The 21,841-nt window shown below is 41.4% G+C and overlaps 1 protein-coding gene across 4 annotated transcripts in view; it reads right to left on the reverse strand.

Annotated features, from left to right (window-relative positions):
* nfatc2a (nuclear factor of activated T cells 2a) overlaps positions 1–21,841 on the reverse strand; it is a 55,347-nt gene that overhangs the window by 19,209 nt on the left and 14,297 nt on the right. For 3 of the 4 annotated variants that reach the window (XM_034173391.1, XM_034173392.1, XM_034173389.1), the window contains 4 exons: positions 21,076–21,216; positions 13,572–13,627; positions 12,670–12,802; positions 10,813–11,532 (listed from right to left, as the gene is read on the reverse strand). In XM_034173391.1, the coding sequence (XP_034029282.1) occupies positions 10,813–11,532; positions 12,670–12,802; positions 13,572–13,627; positions 21,076–21,216 (1,050 nt within the window). The remainder of the gene's footprint in view (positions 1–10,812; positions 11,533–12,669; positions 12,803–13,571; positions 13,628–21,075; positions 21,217–21,841) is intronic. The other variant, XM_034173390.1, reaches the window with a different exon arrangement.

Genomic DNA, 21,841 nt, shown 5'->3' on the forward strand with positions numbered 1-21,841 from the left:
TGCAACAAAAGTGGAGATGACAAAAGTGAAAGTGGTGAGCGTGTGTACTGACAGCTAACCGCTGTTGCACAAAAACACAATGCATGAATATTCCAGAAGCAGCAGTGGTTTTAGAGGCCACAAGAACCCTGCAATTAACTACTAGGCTTCAAAAATCACATGCAAGCCAAAGTCCTACTCCAAGCCCAGACATGTCCTACTGTGCCAAAACTCCTAATTAAACTAATTCAGAAAAGAATAACAGCAAATTATTATGTAAACAGATGCCGTCATGGCCTAGAATAGGATCTTGTCATGTGTTTTCTGCACATAACGACAAAAGTGTTTCCATTCCACTTTTGCGAAATAAAGCTTTTTCAAATCATCTGAAACTAGGACTAGAAGGAGAGAGCATATCTCACCCATATTGGCCTCTCTTCATTGGCTTCCTGTTAATTCTAGAATAGAATTTAAAATTCTTCTTCTTACTTATAAGGTTTTGAATAATCAGGTCCCATCTTATCTTAGGGACCTCGTAGTACCATATCACCCCAATAGAGCGCTTCGCTCTCAGACTGCAGGCTTACTTGTAGTTCCTAGGGTTTGTAAGAGTAGAATGGGAGGCAGAGCCTTCAGCTTTCAGGCTCCTCTCCTGTGGAACCAGCTCCCAATTCAGATCAGGGAGACAGACACCCTCTCTACTTTTAAGATTAGGCTTAAAACTTTCCTTTTTGCTAAAGCTTATAGTTAGGGCTGGATCAGGTGACCCTGAACCATCCCTTAGTTATGCTGCTATAGACGTAGACTGCTGGGGGGTTCCCATGATGCACTGTTTCTTTCTCTTTTTGCTCTGTATGCACCACTCTGCATTTAATCATTAGTGATTGATCTCTGCTCCCCTCCACAGCATGTCTTTTTCCTGGTTCTCTCCCTCAGCCCCAACCAGTCCCAGCAGAAGACTGCCCCTCCCTGAGCCTGGTTCTGCTGGAGGTTTCTTCCTGTTAAAAGGGAGTTTTTCCTTCCCACTGTAGCCAAGTGCTTGCTCACAGGGGGTCGTTTTGACCGTTGGGGTTTTACATAATTATTGTATGGCCTTGCCTTACAATATAAAGCGCCTTGGGGCAACTGTTTGTTGTGATTTGGCGCTATATAAAAAAAAAATTGATTGATTGATTGATTGATCTGAAACACCACCTCATACAAGCGTAAAAACTTTTGCATTAACCATATTTCCAATTTGCTTCTTCAAACTGCACAGTTTGGAAGGTAATGGAAACCGGCCTACTGACACACTGACTATATTATGCTTATGTATGCCCTGCAAACTGCAGAAAGTACTAAATGCATGCAAAAGCATCACACACATGCGATGCAGTCTACCAGTCACAATCACATTTAGCTCCGCAGTAACTTTTATTCATTTCACTGCAATCTGAGGATTAGCCTGAGGCGAATTACACAAGTGAATTAGGAGAACTGGAATGAGCAGAGCAGGCACAGGCATAGTAGAATCAATCAGTAAGCAGGTGAGGGAGTGTGTCTGCAGAATTTCGGTCATTCAACTTTGACATTTTAGATTCTGATAGATGCAGATGAGGACTAGCAAATCTATTTTGGGCCATGATGACATGTTTTAAAATAATGATTTGTATTTGTACGAGCCAGGGGTGGTGGCCAAGCAGTTAGAGTGCTTGTATCCAGAAGGTTCTTGGTTCAAAGCTACCCCTGCCCATTCTCCATGTAATGCAGCATTGTACCTGGTATAAAACCTGTGCCAGATCAACTTCAGAAGCTGAAGGGGCATACATATTTTTGTATACCTGTATGGGTACTTTAAATTGGAGTATTGGCACAGTGGTACGGGTGTAAGAAAAAAATATCCCCAGGAACAAAACTTGTATCATTTATCACAATTTATTGTCATAAATGTAACAGTAACATAACACAGAATTTACATCCACCTAATGCAGTGCCCAGCCCCTCTCAGTACTTCTGCCACCCTAACACTAACCTTAAACCCTAACCCTGTCTTGAAACAACTCTCTTTTCATGGGACATTAAATTCAGTTTTAATCAGAAACTTTGCATGATACAAGTTTTTTTCCTGGGGGGTTTTTTCATACCCGCAGTGGGAACATGTCTGGGCTTGTTCAGGCAGGCACTTGCTTGCATGTAATTTATGAAAACTTGGTGGTAACTGCATGGCCCTGATGGCCACTGTTGCTTGTCTTTCCAGTCAAAATCAGTTGTGCTACTGTTGATCTTTAAGTAAACAGAAGGAAAACATCTCCAAAAATGCCACTATCACATTAACTAGCCAAGTAATGCCACAAAAATATATTAACAAAAAGAAAACTCATCTAAAATATAAGTTGGTCCAAAATCAAATCATCTTAATTTGATGTTGGTTTTAAGACAAAAAAAAAAAAAAAAAAAAAAAAAAAAAACTACAGTACAAACACTCCTTCTGGTAATTGTTAAATATATAATCCAAGTAGTGAGCCTAGTTAGTAGCAAGGTTGGTTGCCTAGCTTACCAAGCCTGCTAGCTTGACTAGTTAGCATGTACAGTGAGGCAGATAAGTATTTGATCCACTGTTGATTCTGCAGGTTTTCTCATCTACAAAGAATGTTGAGGTCTGTAATTTTTATCGTAGGTACACTTCAACTGTGAGAGACATAATCTAAAAAAGACCCAGAAAATCACATTGTATGATTTTTTAAATAATTAATTTGCATTTTATTGCATAAAATAAGTATTTGAACACCTACCAACCAGCAAGAATTCTGTCACTCACAGACCTGTTAATGTTTCTTTAAGAAGCCCTCTTATTCTGCACTCTTTACCTGTATTAATTGCACCTGTTTGAACTTGTTACCTGTATAAAAGACACCTGTTCACACACTCAATCACACTCCAACCTGTCCACCATAGCCAAGACCAAAGAGCTGTCTAAGGACACCAGGGACAAAACTGTAGACCTGCACAAGGCTGGGATGGACTACAGGACAACAGGCAAGCAGCTTGGTAGAAGACAACTGTTATGATTATTTATTAGAAAGTGGAAGAAACACAAGGTGACTGTCAATCTCCCTCAGTCTGGGATTCCATGCAAGATCTCACTTTGTGGGGTAAGGATGATTCTGAGAAAGCTCAGAACTACACAGGAGGACCTGGTCAGTGACCTGAAGAGAGCTGGGACCACAGTCACAAAGATTACATTAGTAACACATGATGCTGTCATGGTTTAAAATCCTGCAGGGCAGCAAGGTCCCCCTGCTCAAGCCAGCACATGTCCAGGCCCGTTTGAAGTTCACCAGTGACCATCTGGATGATCCAGAGGAGGCATGGGAGAAGGTCATGTGGTCAGATGAGACCAGAATAGAGCTTTTTGGAATCAACTCCACTTACCATGTTTAGAGGATGAGAACAACCCCAAGAAAACCATCCCAACCGTGAAACATGGGGGTGGAAACATCATACTCTGGGGGTGCTCTTCTGCAAAGGGGACAGGACGACTGCGCCATATTGATGGGAGGATGGATGGGGTCATGTATTGCGAGATTATAGCAAACTATCTCCTTCCCTCAGTAAGAGCATTGAAGATGGGTCATGGCTGGGTCTTCCAGCATGACAATGACCCCAAACACACAGCCAGGGCAACTAAGGAGGGGCTCGTAAGAAACATTTCAAGGTCCTGGAGTGGCCTGGCCAGTCTCCAGACCTGAACTCAATAGAAAATCTTTGGAGGGAGCTGAAACTCTAAACCTGAAAGATCTGGAGAAGATCTGTTTGGAGGAGTGGACCAAAATCCCTGCTGCAGTGTGTGAAAACTTGGTCAAGAACTACAGGAAACGTCTGACCTCTGGAACTGCAAACAAAGGCTACTGTACCAAATATTAAGGTCTGTTTTTCAATTGGATCAAATACTTATTTCATGCAATAAAATGCAAATTAACTATTTAAAAATCATACAATGTGTTTTTCTGATTTTTTTGTTTGTTTGTTTTAGATTCTGTCTCTCACAGTTGAAGTGAACCTACAATAAAACTTACAGACTTCTCCATTCTTTGTAGGTGGGAAAACTTGCAAAATCAACAGTGGATCAAATACTTATTTGCCTCACTGTGTTATAGTACGTGTCAGTTGGAAAACATGAACCTGCTATCTAGTGGTTTTCTAAATATTCTAATCTTGCAGTTGTGTCATATATTAGCGGTGACCATAAAATGTTCACATCAGATGCTAATATGCACCTCGACCACTTTGTGAACCCGTGCTTATAAAAGCTGTTTTGTCAATTCCTAGTGTGTCGCCCATGAAGATATGTGTGTGCAGAAATCTTTGAAATGGGATGGAAGTGAGCTGAGACTAATGCGTGTCCAGCAGGGTGCTGCTGTGTGCTTTATCTCTTTGTCCTGATCTCTGCTGGAACAATTTCCATTGCTCCGCTGCCTTGTGGCGAAATTCCACACACTAACTCCGTCACTTTCAGTATCTCTAAGCCAGCTCACATTTGTTCTCACAAACTGGGCTGACAGTAGGGCTTTATCTAATGATTTCATTATTGATCTGTACCTAAACAAAATTACTCAGTTACGGTCTAAAGCATTCACTCAGCCATATTCTAAACACACAAAGGATCACAGGCGACCCTGGACAGGTCACCAGTCTATTGCAGGATTTGCGTATTCCAAAATACAAAGCAATCAAGGGCGCATTTTAAAAATAGGCCTGCAGGGCCGAAGCCCATAGGTCGGGGGTCTGGAGGCCGCTTTAGGCCCCCAGAAGCCAACGGTTTCTAGATAAGCTCAGATGCATTCTGAGCATCCAGAACAGTAATTTTAATGTTTTGAGAAGACCATAATGTGGACACCATTTGACTTATACAATTTGAAACTGTGGATATAAGTACTTTATTCTGAGAATAGCCAGCATTGATTTTATTAACATCCTGGTGTAAATAAGGTATCACCACATGTGTAGAACTCAAAAAGAATTTTCATTAAAAAAAAAAACAACTGCAATGTGGTAAAATGTATTCATAAATATGAAAGAACAGGCTCTTAATAATTATTAACTATCACATACTGTATTTTTTTCTCAAGATTTGTTTTTGCACAAGTTTGAAAAAACAACAGATCATAAGTTTAGGATAAATTAAGTTTAGGATAAATGACGTCATGAATTTAATTTTCAAAGTGGCACTAATGACAACACTCATACTGAATATAATTTCGCTTGCATAGACTGATTTTGGAGATCAAGCAATAATTGCAGATGGGCTTTCTGAGGTCCCAGATATATATATATATATATATATATATATATATATATATACACGAGGTCTATTAGATAATAAACCGACCCTTTTATTTTTTTTTTAACTATATGGATTTGAATGACATGCGATTACACCAATCATGCTTGAACCCTCGTGCGCATGCGTGAGTTTTTTCACGCGTGTCGGTGACGTCATTTCCCTGTGGGCAGGCCTTGAGTGAGATGTGGTCCCACCCTCTCGGCTGAATTCCTTTGTTTCACACGCTGCTCAAGACGGCGCGCGTTGCTTTATCAAAATTTTTTCTGGACCTGTGAGGAATATCCGAGTGGACACTATTCGAGAAATTAAGCTGGTTTTCGGTGAAAAGTTTAACGGCTGATGAGAGATTATGGGGTGTTTCTGTTGCTGTAAGGACTTCCCACACAGCAGGACGTCGTGCAGCGCTTCCAGGCGCCGCCGTCGGCCTGTTTCGACCTGAAAACATCCTAATTTAAGGCTTAATTGACCCAGGATGTCGTGAGAGAACAGAGAAGATTCAGAAGAGGCCGGCATGAGGACTTTATGCGGACATTCCACTGTTTAAGGACATTTTTTAATGAAAGACGTGCACGCAAATTCGCTGAGTCGTTTCCATGACGACTCGGCAAATCTGTGTGCGCCGCAACAGGAAAAACACCTCCGTGTTGAAAACCATTTGTAAAATTCAGGCGGCTTTTGATGGCTTTCAACAAGTGAGTAACTGAGAAATTGTTTAACAGCTTGGGCATATTCGAACTTGCCCGTTAAGGTTTCCAACAGAGGTGTTTTTCCTGTCGCGACCCCCCGTGGTCGGGTCCAGCCCGACATGCGACTCTGCCCGCGCGTTCTTTCATTACAAAATGTCTGTTAACAATGGAATGTCCGAATAAACTCCTCATGCCGACTTCTTCTGAAAGTTCTCTGTTCTCTGACGACTTACTGGGTCAACAGAGCCTGAAATGTGGAAGTTTTCAACTTGAAACGGCGAGACGCTGCCGCCTCGAAGCGCAGATCGCTGTCAGGCACCGTGGGCCGTCCTTACGGTGACACTACCAGACCAAAATCTCTCATCAGCCGTTAAAATTTTTACTGAAAACCAGCTGAATTTATCGAATGGTGTCCACTCAGTTGTGCCTTACAGTTTTGAAAAAATTTTGATCAAACAAAGCAGCAGTCTCTGAGCCATTCCTAATCAATGAAAAAATCGATGAGAGGGTGGACGACTCCTCACTCAAAGACTGCCCACAGGCGAATGACGTAACCGACAGGCGTGAAAAAACTCTCGCATGCCCACGAGGGTTCAAGCATGTCTGATGTAATCACACGTGATTCAAATCCATATGGTTTTTGAAAAAATAATAAGGTCGGATACTTTTCTAATAGACCTCGTATATACTATACATTATACTGTGGAAGTGAAAAGAGAAGCTGAAAATACTTTTTCTTCCATGGATGCTGTGACTGTGTTTATGTCGACCTTGTAATCAACTGACTGACTAATAACTGTGAGCATTTGTGCACAGGAAAATAGGTTGTTACTGCTTTCATGGCCTCGTTATGGATATAATACATTGGAGCAGCAGCTTTGCTGGTGGCAGTCAAATGAATATTGAGGGGGAGACCTTCTGGCACTAAACAAAGCCATGGGAACTGGTGTGAGGGTTGAAGCTACGTGCCCTCTATGTGGGAGACATATGTGTCACATTGTGTCACACAAAGCTATGCCTGACTTTCATTTAGCACTCGTCACAAACAATGACACAGTTCAGGTCTCTCTGAGAAGTGACAGTTGTTGACCACAACACAGTGACGATACCAGGATGTGGCATCACACTTTTTCCAAAAATGACTACAAATTGAAACATGTCTGAATGAGTAATGTTGACAATCTTGCTTGTGTTCGATGGTCCAACCTACTGTTTTGTGGTTGTGACCATTATTTAACACCTTTGCAGTCAAACATAAAGGGACTTTCCTGGCCTTGCCTGTCATTCTCAGGCACTGAAGTGAAAGAATACTTTGACTATCCAGAAGTCCCCCTTTTTTTAATTAAACAGCAATGACTAAACACTACATACAGTGTAGGCAGGTGCATTATCGACATTCAAGCCCAGATAAGTGAGGACGGTTGTGTCAGGAAGGGCATCTGATGTAAAACAAGCCATAAACAAAGTTGCAGAGTACAAATCCAATTTCCATACTGGATTGTCTGATGCCTGGGTGAACAACGACTGCCACTGGTGTTGGTGCTCAACAGGGTGCAGGCGGAAATTGAGCTACTCCTGGGTGAAGAAGAAGAAGAGGAGGAGAACATGTTCAGAGACAGCAGGAGAAGAGTAAAACTAGAAGGGTGGAAGTGAGAGTCGGGGCTTTGAATGGGAAAGGGAGAGAGCTGGCTGATAAGATGGAGAGGATTAAGGTACATATATTCTGTGTGCAAGAGACCAAGTGGACAGGAAGTAAGAGGAGGAGCATCAGCTGTTGCTTCAAGTTGTTGTATCATGGTGTAGAGAAACAGTGTTGGGGTCATTTTAAAGGAAGAGCATGTTAAGAGTGTGTTGGAGGTTAAGCGAGTGTCTGAAGTTGGAAATTGAAAGGGTGATGATGAATATCATCAGTGCATATGCCCCACAGGTAGGTTGTGAGATTAAGGAGAAAGAAGAGTGAATTAGATGAGGTGGTGGAGAGTGAACCCAAACATGAAAGAGTGGTGATAGGAGCAGACTTCAGTGGGCATGTTGACAAAGGGAACAGAGGTGATGAGGAAGTAATGGGAAGATATGGTATCAAGGACAGGAATGCGTTTCTGTGTAGACTCTCAGTTGTCCAGGTGGTTTCCATAGTAGAGAAGTGTCCTCGCGTCAAGCAACCCAGTCCAGTCAAAGATTCAAGCTTCTCTACGACAGGAATGTAGAAGAACAGACGGTAGCTGATTTTGCAAAAAGGATGGAAATGGCTGTGGTGAACACCTACTTTAAGAAAAGGGAGGAGCACAGGGTAACATATAAGAGTGGAGGAAGGTGCACACAGGTGGACTACATTCTTTATAGGAGATGCAAGCTAAAAGAAATCAGAGACTGTAAGGTGGTGGCAGGAGAAAGTGTCGTTAGACAGCACAGGATGGTTGTTTGTAGGATGACGTTAGAAGTAAAGAAGAAGAAGAGAGTGAATGAAACCTCAACAAAGGATCAGATGGTGGAAGCTGAAGGAGAAAGACTGTTGTGTGAAATTCAGTGAGCAGGTGAGAGAAGAAGTTGGAGGGGAAGCAATTTTGGACAACTGGAAAAGTACTGCAGATGTGGTGAGGGAGACAGACAGGAAGGTACTGGGTGTGACATCTGGACAGTGGAAGGAAGACAAGGAGACTTGGTGGTGGAATGAAGATGTTCAGGAAATCATAAGAAGAAAGAAGCTGGAGAAAGAGAACTGGGATAGTGGGAGAGATAAATAAAGTAGACAGGAGTATAATAGGATGCGGCGTAAGGCGGAAAGAGAAGAGGCAAAATCTAAGGAAAAGGCATTTAACGAGTTGTACAAGAAGTTGAACAGTAAATAAGGAGAAAAGGACTTCTACCGATTGTGCAGACAACGGGACAGAGCTGGAAAAGAGGTGCAGCAGGTCAGGGTGGTAACAGATGCAGATGGTAATGTGCTGACAAGTGAGCAGAGTGTCGTGAAACCCTATCCATACCTTAGAAAACCTTAGAGGATCCAGCAAGGTATCTATGGTGAGACAGGATATCTCGTCATTCTGACATGGTCTTGCTTTAACTGTGGTGGGATTTTCAAAATACTTGAGAAATTCTTTTTTTTTTTTACATACTTTAGTAATTTGTTGCACATCCATGGAGCCAGTAATGTTGTCGTACATGCCATGACATCACTGTCAGGTTTTCTGGAAACATCAAGGCCATGCTAAAGTAATACTACGTGTGTACTACAGTTATTATCGCACTGATCGCATGGTACAAGTCTGGCACGTGACATCATCACATCACGTGCCACATTGCATCCACGGGCAGCTGTGATCTTCACTCGTTAGTTTGTCATGGTTCTAGACTGTGACCTTTGGGGATTCATACCCCGTGAAAGTGTGAATGGGGCTAAAGTGTCTTTGCAATACTTTTTGACTATAAAAGCGTATCTCCTGTTACGGCAACTCTTAATCTATAATAACTTCCTTAAAAGGGCTTAATTTGGTCTCTTTAAAGAAGGCAAAACTAAGTAACCTCTGACTTGCAGTTCGTTTTTACGAGATTTCCACAGAGAAAGTAAAGTGCTCTTTTAATTAACAAAAAGCCTCAAAGTGAACAGAGATGTAAAGGCACCCTGGGCAGCCCACAGGCCCTCATCAACTTTTGATGATGGGAGGATCAAACAAGGATCCCAGTTTGACTGTTCCTCTAAGCTCTTGTTAATTCACTAACTCACAACCCTGTTGCTGTTTACTGTGGAGGGAAACCCTGCAACCCATCCAAAAAACACAAATTCCATTGCTGGCCTTTTTTCTTCATTTCATTTTTTTTCCATTAAAACACACACACACAAACACACACACACAAACACGCAGTCCCTTCCCTTTTCCTGCAAACTACTCTCCACCCTCCCACTATCTTACAGGGACCAGGCTGGATTTCAGGAGGAGAGCAGCTGCAAATAGGCATTTCTTGTGCCAGATTGGCAGAATCCGGCAGTTGGAAAAAAGCTAATCCTCTGGTGGGTTCCCCCGCAGAATCGAGGGGCGTAAGGCCAAGGAGAAGCCCCGGCCAACTATAACAAACAAAGAGGCTTTCCCCAGCTCTCCCAGGCAGCCCCGTTCCACTGTTTGACAATGGTTGCCATGGAAGTTGTTTTTCACTTCATAACAGTGTTAACATGACCCGGCGGGCAGGAGAGTGACACTTTTTTCTCCCTCCTTCACTGTCTTTAATGTAAGAGAGAAAAAAAAGCTAATTTCCTGATGTGTGGTGGTGCGACAACACGGTGCACGGAGCAGCGCGACGACGAGTAGACGAGTAGACTGCCTTGAACCCTCGTCAGACGGACCAAAGACGAGAATAACACCATGTTCAGAGGTCACTGTCCTAATGTAAAACATAATGTAATTTGTCGAAGCTGAAGGAAAGGGGTTCGGTGCCCTGCCTGCTGCTGGATGTAGGTGGACATTAATTCTGTCAGAGGGTAATGAGGTTGACAAGCATAAGTATAAACATATGACTCATAATCTCTGTTATTTCCACCTTGAGTGGAACATTAACTACACCTCCTGGTAAGAATTGTTTTAAAAGTGTGGGCTTTGTTCAAAGCGTTACCACAGCACATAGATCAGATGGTAGATATAGGTTCAGGAGGTAGCGCACATATTACAAATATCCTTGAATTGTTCTTGTATCTCTGCTCGTGTGACGTGTCATCCGTCACTTTCAAGGGAGGGGTCTGTGCCTCAGTATTTTGCAAATTATAACACAGTATAACAGCGTACATACTTCCAAACTGTCACACTCACACAGAGTATAAAAGCATTAACTTACACTCACCATCATCTAGGTAGGCCTGGTCCAAATTCTCCTCCTTGACTGTCACCCTCCTCTGTCCATCCTCTGGAGCCTCCATCTGTCCCGAGCCAGGTGGAGCCCGACCTTTCTGCTGGGCTTTTTGCATGAAAGGTTGCTGCTGGATCACGGTGGGAAAGTGCTGAGGATGGGTCAACACCACATGGGGCTGGGACGGCGTCGGCGAGTTGCTGACGGCTGATTGCGGAGAGTAGCCATCACAGTAGATGATCTGTTGGTTGTCCGGTTGTGCAGCATCAAGAGGTTGAGTGTCTCCTGCCCGAATCAGGTGGTGGTTGGTGGGGGAGAACTGGATGATTGAAGACTGTTGGCCTGCGCCAATTTGGCCAACTGATTGAGCTGAAGAACCGGTGTGGACCAGGACTGATCGGTGAGGGTCAGGTAACAAGCCTCCAGTCTGCTGATAAAGGCCGGTGCTGCCACTCAGGTTCTTGCTCCCGCGGGAGAAGACGATGGCCGAGCTCTGCTGCTGGAAATGTGTATCTTGGCCTGGAAGGCTGGAACTGAGGCGCCCCTGCTGGCAAGAAGCCATGCCCGAAACCAGGCCATTGTCTGGATGGATAACACTGCGAGGGTTGTGATAGTAGGAATGAGGGGATATGCCCAAGATCTGAGGTATGCCAAAGCTCATGTGGTCTGCCTCATACTCATCTATGGGCTCAGTCTTAATGGGTGGAGCTGTGAATAGAAAAGCAGAAGGCTGTAAAATAATAATGTAATCTGTATATGTTTCTTTAACATGACATTTCAGTCAGCCAACTCCTTTTTGTAGCATCCCACTAGTACAGGGGTGGCCAAGTTCAGTCCTGGAGAGCCACCTTCCTGACACTCTTAGTTGTCTCCCTGCTCCAACACACCTGAATCCAATGAAAGACTCGTTAGCAGACTTTTAATGAGCCTTTCATTGGATTCAGGTGTGTTGGAGCAGGGAGACAACTAAGAGTGTTAGGAAGGTGGCTCTCGAGGACCAAAATTGGCCACCCCTGCACTAGTATGTCAATCAAACTGAATCACTACATCAATTTCTGAAGAAATTGCGTCATTGACTCATTAACTGAAGCCATTGCTTCACTTAGTGTTTCAAACAAATTTGAAACCACAATTTTCAAAAAAAAATTCTGCCAAATAATCATTTTCTGAAGCCACTGATTCATTTGGTGTTTGGAGCAATTTGAAACAGTGAAACATTTTTTTTCAAGCAATTAGTTTAGTTTCAAAAAGCCATTGATTGGGAACTATGGGATATTTTGGGAGGGGTTCATATCTGAAATCCATAAGTCTTGGTACACGATGAAGATGAGGTACAACAAAGTGATAAAAGTTGCAGGTGCTGGAGGTTTTTGCTTGTGTGGTTTCTTTTGTTTGCATTTTTCTTTGTTTGCCTATGGGGGGAGGGGGGGGGGGTTGCTCCTGCAATGTATATTTCTGATTTGCAACCCACAATACAATTTCAAATGAAATCAGAAACACAAAACACACACATGAAACTCAAATTAAAAAAAAATGAAGAACAGAATATTGTGATTGCAAGCAGTCATTGCACTGCTAAGAGTTTGGAGTTGCATTTTAAATTAGTAACAAACTGTTTATTTATTTTTGCAATAATGATGGATGGATGACCAGATGGATGAACAGATACTTCTGGTTGTTTATTCTACCATTACCACAGAGATGTCTTTTTTTTTTTTTTTGAACTGGGTCAGTCCTTTTACAGGGATTCGAACACCAGTTGTGCCACCAGCCTTACACTTTGGACCACATCCAGACCCCATTGCAGATATTAGAAGAAAATCAACCCCGTCGCACAAGTCTTACATGCCAGTGGCGTGTAGCTGAAGTGCTGAGGCTGGCTGCGCTTCCTCTTGCCGTTGATAACGTAGAAATTCACTTTGACTGGATGGCAGACGGACGGATCTCTGTAGGACGGCACCTCAACAAACAGCATATTCTAGAAGACAAACTCCTATTACAAACTGTCCCAGCACAAAATTATACTTTTTTTGTTTTGAGAGGCAAAATATACATTAAGAGGTAACGTGTATTACATCTGCCAAGGATGCAATAAAATCAGCGGCATTTATTTATTTGTCTGTCTGTCTCTCTGTCTGTTAGCAGGATTACGTCAAAAATACTGTACGGATTCTGACAAAATTTGCACCACAGATAGATATTAGGGGCATGTAAGACTCCATTGAATTTTGGAGGTGCTTCAGATCCAGATTCTGGATCAGGATTTCAATATGTACATTTCATTTTGTCAGATTTTGAGGGTTACATCAAAACTACTTAACGGATTTTCACCAAATTTTCACTACAGGTTGGTGTTTGGCCTTGGAAGACTCCATTAAATTTTGGGTGTGATCTGGATCCGGATCTGAATTCTGGATCAGGATTTCACTTTGTAGACTTTTAAGGATTACATCAAAACTACTTCACGGATACGACATCATGATGTAAATCCAAGATCAAGAAGACATGATTTTGTTTCATCTTGTGAATTAAATATCAGATTGTAACATCTTGATCAGCTGAACCGTTCTGGATCAGTATACAATTACTGCATTGTGTTGTGGAATCCGGATCCAGTTAAAGTCCAGGTCATGATGTGAATCACATATCTGTTATTCTGAGTCCTCGTCAACCCTTGGCAGATGTCAGAAATCTCAGCTTGCTCTTGATTAACGGATGGAACAGTAGAGTTTGAAGACAGTACTTACAGGCTGACTCTTGTCCTTATCCACTGTTGCTTCCATTTCCCAAATTTGCTGCCCATCTACAAACAAAACAAAACAAAACACACATTTGAGGTCATATAATGTGTTTTTTACAAGTTAAGACTACTGGTTGTTTCAAGATAAATTAGGCAGCAGAGTCTTCATTACATATTCCACTCAAAAATGTGTATTTTGTATGGTTATATCTCCAGTGAGGTTTCATTTTCAGTGCACACTGTGAATTCCCCCAAATTCTTTGCGCTCATCTGAAACCTGAGTTGGTCTCAACCACAGAAAACCTTGATTACTTGCATCCCAAACTGAACAGAACAGTCACAGTCCAACACAAATTTGTAGAGGTCAAACACAGAGCAGAGGGGGGGTTCAGGTCCCTGTAAGGACCCACCACCCAAATCAAGTTCTAAGTACTAGGTGAACCAGAACCATTCCCATTGCACCCCCACCCCCCACCACGAACTAAATAAAACCAACTCTGTTTAGACAGTTCAATGGTTCTTTGCCCCGGTGCAGCAGTTCCTTGGGTTCCTGACACAGTGCCATAGATTCACTATTTTAGCCTGATGTAACCGACTCAATTCTAAACAGACATGATGTTTTTGTTTTGTATAAAACATCATGAGTAGGCTTTCTCAGGCTAAAACAGATGAGTTAAGTTGAGCAGTACATTAGTATATTGAACAGTACAAAGACAATGGCAAGCGCTTGTCTCACAAACAGACTGTCCTTGGTTCAAGGTCTGACATGTCCCATTCTCCTTGTACAGCTGGAGTTGTGTAAGAAAAGACAAATTAAGATTTGGATCCAAAACAGAATCTCCTCTGGTAAAATGGAAGTAAGTACCACCCCCCCCAGCAACTGGAACTGCCAGGAGAGTTTTGTACATTGAAGTGGACATTTGTTAAAGACCAGGTTTTTTTAATTAAAACACGTTCAATGACATATAAAGGACTAATTTTCAAAAATATTCTATGAGAAGAATGTTGTAAGTCACACTAACTATGATATTATACGTCTGTTCATAGATAAATTCATTCACAAGTTTTAAATTCTGGATAGGATCCAAAATAACCAACAAACAGCTGTTATCCATTAAAATGTCCTGAAAACACATCACAGCAACAAACACAAAAAAATTAATACTAATAACAAAACACCATATTTTGGGGAGGTGATGGTCCAGTGGTCCTTTTACCATATTTGACCATATTTTCTTACTGATTGTGTTTTGGAATCATCTCAGGCACCAAAAGAAGTTAGTTTGGTTTAGTTATGAGGGTGCTGAGGGGGTGGTACTAGCTACACTACTCGCTCTGCAATCACTCAGTGGCGAGGAAGATTGTCGCTTTGTCGATTCCTGGATGGGATGGTGGAATTCTACATTCAGGATTGATCTAGAGGTACCGGTGCACAGGTTTGTTTATTGCAGGAATGTCATTGTGTGATGACAAACACACGGTCCTTAACAGATCTTTAGCCTGGTCCGATAGCTGCAGAAATCCCAAAGAATCGGGGTGTGAGGACCTACCGCCACCTTCATCTGCCTTCACAGCCGGTGGGTTCCAAACCACCACCTCCACCGTCTGATCTGCCATTAAGAACGTCTTGTTTTGCCATAGCCCTGATAGCCGTCTTGTGTTTAGGGTTTCTGTTATGGTTACCATCTTCGTGGTTACCATAGCAGCCATAGGAAAAACAAGGTCCCCCACTGTATTTCACCCCAATAGGCACTGCCCTACTTGATCCATTACCCAGGTGTCACGATGTGGACCAGGGGTTGGATTTTGACACCCAACTTCACTACTAAAGTCAGTTTGACTGACATGGACTTGGACTTGACATGTGACGTGTGGCGTGTGAGTGGGGCTGGTGGGTGGGGCTAGGGGGCTGGTTAATGTCATCCTGCATTTTGCAAAGCAGAAGAACTGCATTCAGGCCTCTTTTTGAAAACAGTTCATCAGTCCGTTTATGTTAAAAACATGTATATAGCAAAATGTTATACTACCAACCTTAAATTAGCACCGGAGCTCATCTTTAAGAGGCCGCTAGTTTCAAAGAAGTAAACAAAAAGACATATTTCCTCTTCTCTTAGTTCACTGAGCTGCATCTGGTGTCCCACGTGATTTGAAGATCACATGGGGAGACTGTATCAGGTTTAAAACCACTTCCTCCAACAATACAGGTAAAGCTGGTGCGCAGCGGTGCACATTAATGTAGACACAACAGAGCGCGTGCTTCATCGCCAGATCACCGCAGCACGCTGCGTAGCACACCGTGAAAGAAAAGCTGTTAAAAAGTAAACGTGAGTGTACATGTCGAGCCGGTGCACACGGACATGTGCTGCTAAATGTTAACTGTAGGTGGGAAACCCTGTCAGATTAAACACAGATGGTTTAAATGAGTCAGCAGGAAAAAGGGGGATTCCACACTTCTTGCCAAGTTTTTTCCTCAGCTTTCTTTTTATTAGCCACTCTCTCCATTTTACAAAACGTGGTAACTGCTGCTTTCTTGGCATCGGCGTTTGTTTGCATTTTGCTGTAATTCTACTCAGGGATACCCCAACGTTTGTTGTCCCTCTGGAGATAATTGTGAGTGGAAATGGGGGGAGTGAGGGAGCTGGAAAGGAGCTGAGCATGCTAGACTTGGCAGCGGAAGCTTTCCTTCTCTCCATCCCCGCCCCCGAAACAACCCTCAGCGTCCATGCACAAGAGCCAGGGGAGGTTCCTGCCAGAAGCAGCTGGGTCTCATTCAGAGGGATTTCTCAGTCGCACTGTTCCAGAACTTTGTGTAAGAGAGAAACTCTCCAAAACAATGGCAATCCCTCCTCGTAATCGTTCTTTTTCCGTCGTTGTCTTACTATCCATTACTGCTGTGTGTCGTAACACAGCGGCAGGGAACCCCAGGAAAGAAGGAAAAAAAGCTGGATAGAGCATGCACGTTTTAGCTCAGGTGATCCCCGGAGTGTTTGCATTTAAAAAGCAGGCACGTTGCTGTCAGACATCAACGGAGTCAGTGAGTCACAAAAACGTATTTTGGCATAACTGTCCTTGCGGAAATGCATATACACATGTGGTTATGCAATGTGGCAGGTGATGAACATGTCAGCAACATTAATGCTCACAGACAGCACCAGATGTGTACATCCAGCTTCACTTCAGTTCAAGTTCATTTAGACCTCGTGCCAAATAATAAGAGAAGTCAGGTCAAGACCTTACGCATGAGAAAGGATACAGCAGCAAGGAAAAAGGCCCTTGGAATTTTATGATTATATAGGAAGAAACATAAAGCAGACCAGGCTCATTGAGGTGACCATCTGCTTTGTTTGTTTTAACAAGGCAAAACCAAAATCACTACACAAGACTGACAGAATATGAAACAACAAGACACTGTAACTAAACAACCACATAACAGTGACGGGACAGTTTGTTAGACAAGGTGCAGGGAGCAGATCAGAGTCCCACAGAGACAGACTACTTTAATGAAACAGTGATTGTACTGAAGCCAGATCAGTCACTGAGGTTGGAGATCACACATAGACCAAACCAAACCAGACTGACCTCCAAACTTTCCCCAAGATGCCCCACCATCCAGCAGTGTGAGCCCCCAAGATCCAAAAGTTCAGGTCACAAAACCACAAAGCTTTAATTTACAAGGTGGATCTGGATCTCACTCACCACAAGGCAAACACACACAATACCACAAAATCTGGGAACATTTTCACAAGTGTGTCTAGATGGATTTCCATCTAACTTGGTGGCAATACTACTTGGATACATATCTAGAGGTAATTTCATTTTGGAGTAGTCGAGTGGGCAGTCAAGGTATTTTCTGAGATTTTTGTAAATTCTTCTGACTTTTTTTTTTTTTGCCATGCAATGTGCTAACATGAGCGGTTTACTATCTTAGCATGACCTGTTAAATGTAGGTCCAGATCCACAAGCAAAGTTGCTAATATGTTATAAATGTTAGCCATTTCTTTTGGCTTGTCTGTTTTTATGCTCTTGTTCACCACAGCAGATTTTCATATTGATTTGGTACAAGTTTTATGCAGATGTCCTTCCTGCTGCAACTCCAGATGTACATGGAGAATGGTGCACAGGTGGCCTTGAACATCTGCTTTGGAAGTAAGTACACGAACCACTTGCACCACAGTGCTGCTAACATGCTATAATGTTAATATACTCTAATATAATATACTTGAATATTAACATGCTATAATGTTAATATACTCTAATATAATACATACATATATAATATTAACATGCTTACTTCTTTGCTGTACAGTGTTGGTCTGCTAAAAGCATAGCTCATTTTAAATCAGAATTACAATGTTCATCAATTTCTTAACTTTTGTACCAACAACCCTTCACTTTTATTGGTAGGGTGCAAAATCTATTGAGGAACACTCGTGACAGGTGAATCTGACACTGAGAATATCATTGCTATTTACTTTAATACAGAATGTCATATAAATTTTAATTGTGTAAACAACTAAGCAGCACATGACATCAAACAATTAAACTGAGAACCAAATGATAGTAGGGCTTCTGACCTTTAACCTTATACCAATAACAGTGATGTCAAGCTGTAGAAATCACCCTGACTTCACTGTATTATAAATAATAATTTGAGATCAGAAAAAAGGGGTGAAGGGGTGTCAAAAAATCTAACTGTAAAAATTGTAACAATAAGTGTGTTTTTTTTAAAAGCACAATATAAATCCTGTTGCTCACAATGAAGGCACTTCCCTCATGCTAACATTAGCCCATTAGCATCTCACGATTCGGGGTCAACTCACCATCCTACCACCTCACCCACTCCCAAGTCGTCTTTTATTTTTTTTATCTCGTCCGATACCCACTCGTACCTTTTGACAATTTCTGTTCAAAAATGAGCGCAAACACAATATGCATAATCCAGGGCAGTCAATGAATGAATAAAGTGATCTTCATGCAATGCAATGTGTCATTTTTGGCAAGTAACTGAAGCGAGTGTGCGACTTCGCGGTTGACTATATTAACCAGCGAACTCGTCCAATCCTAGCATATACAATGCATATGATAACGCACATGAATTCCTTTCACCATTAATTACTTCTTTACAGTAAATGATCTAACTTCCTGGGCAACTGCACGGAAAAATATAGCAAAGTATATCGGACGACATCTTTGGAGTGGGCGAGTTGGTAGAATGGAGAGTTAACTATAGTCGACATATATGCACCCATCTCACATCATGTGATGCGTGTTAGCATCATGTTATGTGATGCTAGTGAGTGCTAAGGTTAGCTAATTAGCATAGTGTTTTCTGAGGCCTGTTAGCATCACATCATGGCAGGTGAGTGATTAAATCCATCGTGACTCACTACGTTAAGGTGCTTCCCTCGCTCAGGTCCTCAGCCACCACAGGCGTGTATATTTTTAAGCACATTATAAATCCTGTCGCGCACAATAGAGGAATTGAGTTCATGCTAACGTTAAGTCAGCACCTTTACACTGCACCTAACACTAAGCGAGCACTTAGCTAATTGTACAACATATTCTATAAAGAGTGTAACTTTACTAAAACAAGGAAACGGTGCTGCAACATGACAGTATTTACCAATTATGAACTGCAACTGGATTTTATATATATAATATGTATATGTCGCGGACATGAACGAGTGAAGCTCTTCAGCATCTCATCATGTCATTTAGGTCCTTCAGACTTTTTTTTGGAGTAAATGCTTCAGGGGAGCATTAGCAGGGCTAAAACCTTTCAGCTTCTCACTATCTGTGTATATATTATCAAACAATAATTTAAAATTGAATAATTGTTGCAGAACCTCAAAGTAATGATAGGCTACTTCACAATTTTTGTTTCTTTTTTTAAAATTACAATATTGTCTGGTTTGTAGCTTCATCTCCCATGGGCAGATTTTTTGTGCCATTTCCATTTTGTGGCTTCGTCTACCATCAAGCGAGCATCGAGCGAGCTTCGCACAGCTGCACAAAGCTTCACTCGGAGAATTTAGAAAGATCATGCTTAGTATTTTCCAAATAACTGCTCTAAGGAATGATTCAACAGATTATAACTAAATATATTGGCTGTGATAATAATCCATTATATTTTATTTATCAAATCATATTTCATAAACTTCATAGACTAAAGACACCTACAATAGTTAGCTATCATTATTTGGTATATTTTACTTCATGAATTTAATTTTAATGAATTTCCTAAAATATATATTTTAAGTATTTTTATTTTGGGGTATTCTGGCTGGATTTATCCACAAGGATTCCGCTACTCTAAGAAGAATTCACTCATCAATGAGAGGCATCAACAAAAGCATTAAAAAAACCTTCATGCTAAGCACAGAGCTTTAATTCACACATAAAAAGGTTCATGTGAGTGATAAAACATCATGGATGTCAGGCAGAAAGAAAAGGGTGAAAGGAAGTCATGTGGCAGTGCTATTATGTCCATTATGCAAATAACTTGTGGCTTCAGCTGTGCAATGACAGTATGGTATATAATACTAATAACAGCATAACATGTGAAGGTTATGCACTCATATGTCACAGCTTGTTAGGTGTTCATTTAATTTTATTAAGGTGTGCAATATGAGAAATAGGAGATGCAAAGGTTTTTTAATGTTCTGCCACTGTGGATGCAGTGTGAGGGACATTTTGTTGTCGCATCTGTGTAGAAATGTGAAGAAAATAACTCAAGATCAATACCTGTTAGACACTTGATATTAACAGTATTGGTAGCCGTTCAGATGTACATATGGTGATTAGGTTTGTATGTGCAGGTATTCGCATATTAATGAAGGAATCATGATCTTTTAGAAAATGCTGTAGCTCCGTTGTGCTGAATGGTGGGAAGTACTGTACATAGTGACATCGTAGGGGCCTAATGTGGAGCATAGCTATCTTGCAAAACAAATGTTGGCCTGATATATGCATATGTACATTTGCATGTTATAAATAAGTCCTTCATTTTGAAGATCTATCTGAGTATATGTGCTTTGCAGTGAAAAGTTGGCCTTCACATCATGCGGAACAGCTGGCAGGTTTTGAATGTTAAATTTTACTATTAATCAGGAGAATCTCATTTTTGTGTTCTGTATGTCACCAATTTTTATATGCAGTCTCTTTTTTACTACTACATTTTTATATAGATTTTTTTCTTTTTTAAATGCCTCTTTCATTCGGTTAAATTTTATGTTTATTTTATTTTCTTCCCCAGACCTTACATGTCTGCACATGGTTTACTCAGGTTTATATTTGCACCGAAAGGCTCAAACCTTACCTTTTGTTGTACTGGTTACGATGCAATAATGAATCTGTATCTTGTACTGTAATTTCTTCTTGTTTATATGTTCGGTGTATGAAACCCAAATATGGCTTTTGTCCTTTATCAAAACAGGAATTAAGCAGAAAATGAAAAGGTAGACATGTTGGTGGACCTAATGTGACTCATACACAATCTCAACATCACTCACCCTGAGTCTTTTCCATAAAAATGACTTTGGAATCAGAACTAAAGTTCTGGCCAGTCAGGATCATCTGCTGTCCTCCAAGGACCGAGCAGCTGTCCATGTCCTGCTTCTCCACCATGGGAAGCTCATGAGCTGAGCGCTGGGCTGCAGGGACACACAAAAAGCTTTACTACCTCCTGTCATATAACACTTGTGACTTTTGCAAGCGCTCAGGAGCACGCAACTGCACATTTACAAGAAATAGCTGGACTTTACAGCAAAGATCGGCTGCTGCTGACTAAGAAAAACACACAACCTTTTGTTTCATTTTAGAATCAGAACCAAGCAAAGAGCAATAAGAAAGTACAGATGTTTTAGTTACATTCAAGCAACAAAATACTATGATACATATAGTATGGAAGGTGGCCAAAATAATACAGAAGAAGAACAAAATAAAAGAAACACTTGACATTCTGCAATAAATACTATGCGAAGGTCAGAACTTAAATTTTGTTCAGTTTTATCGAATATTTTTCGATAAGTATTTGTTTGGTTTGGAGTTTTGGGCTATAGGATCCCTCCGCTGACAGAGTTTTTGCCCCTGTCTGTCTGTTTTGTTTGTTTGTTTGTTTGTTTGTCTGTTTGTGAAGATTCATATCCTCATAGGCAACAACTCATTCAATTTTCAAGGGCATACAGCAAAGGTCAAAGTCCGGAAAAATCCCTATCTTTAACATTGAACAGATTTCTTTCATATTTGGCAGCATTATGTAGGATAGTATCCTTTACT

Source organism: Thalassophryne amazonica, chromosome 6 (genome assembly GCF_902500255.1).
Source record: "Thalassophryne amazonica chromosome 6, fThaAma1.1, whole genome shotgun sequence".
Lineage (NCBI taxonomy): Eukaryota > Metazoa > Chordata > Actinopteri > Batrachoidiformes > Batrachoididae > Thalassophryne > Thalassophryne amazonica.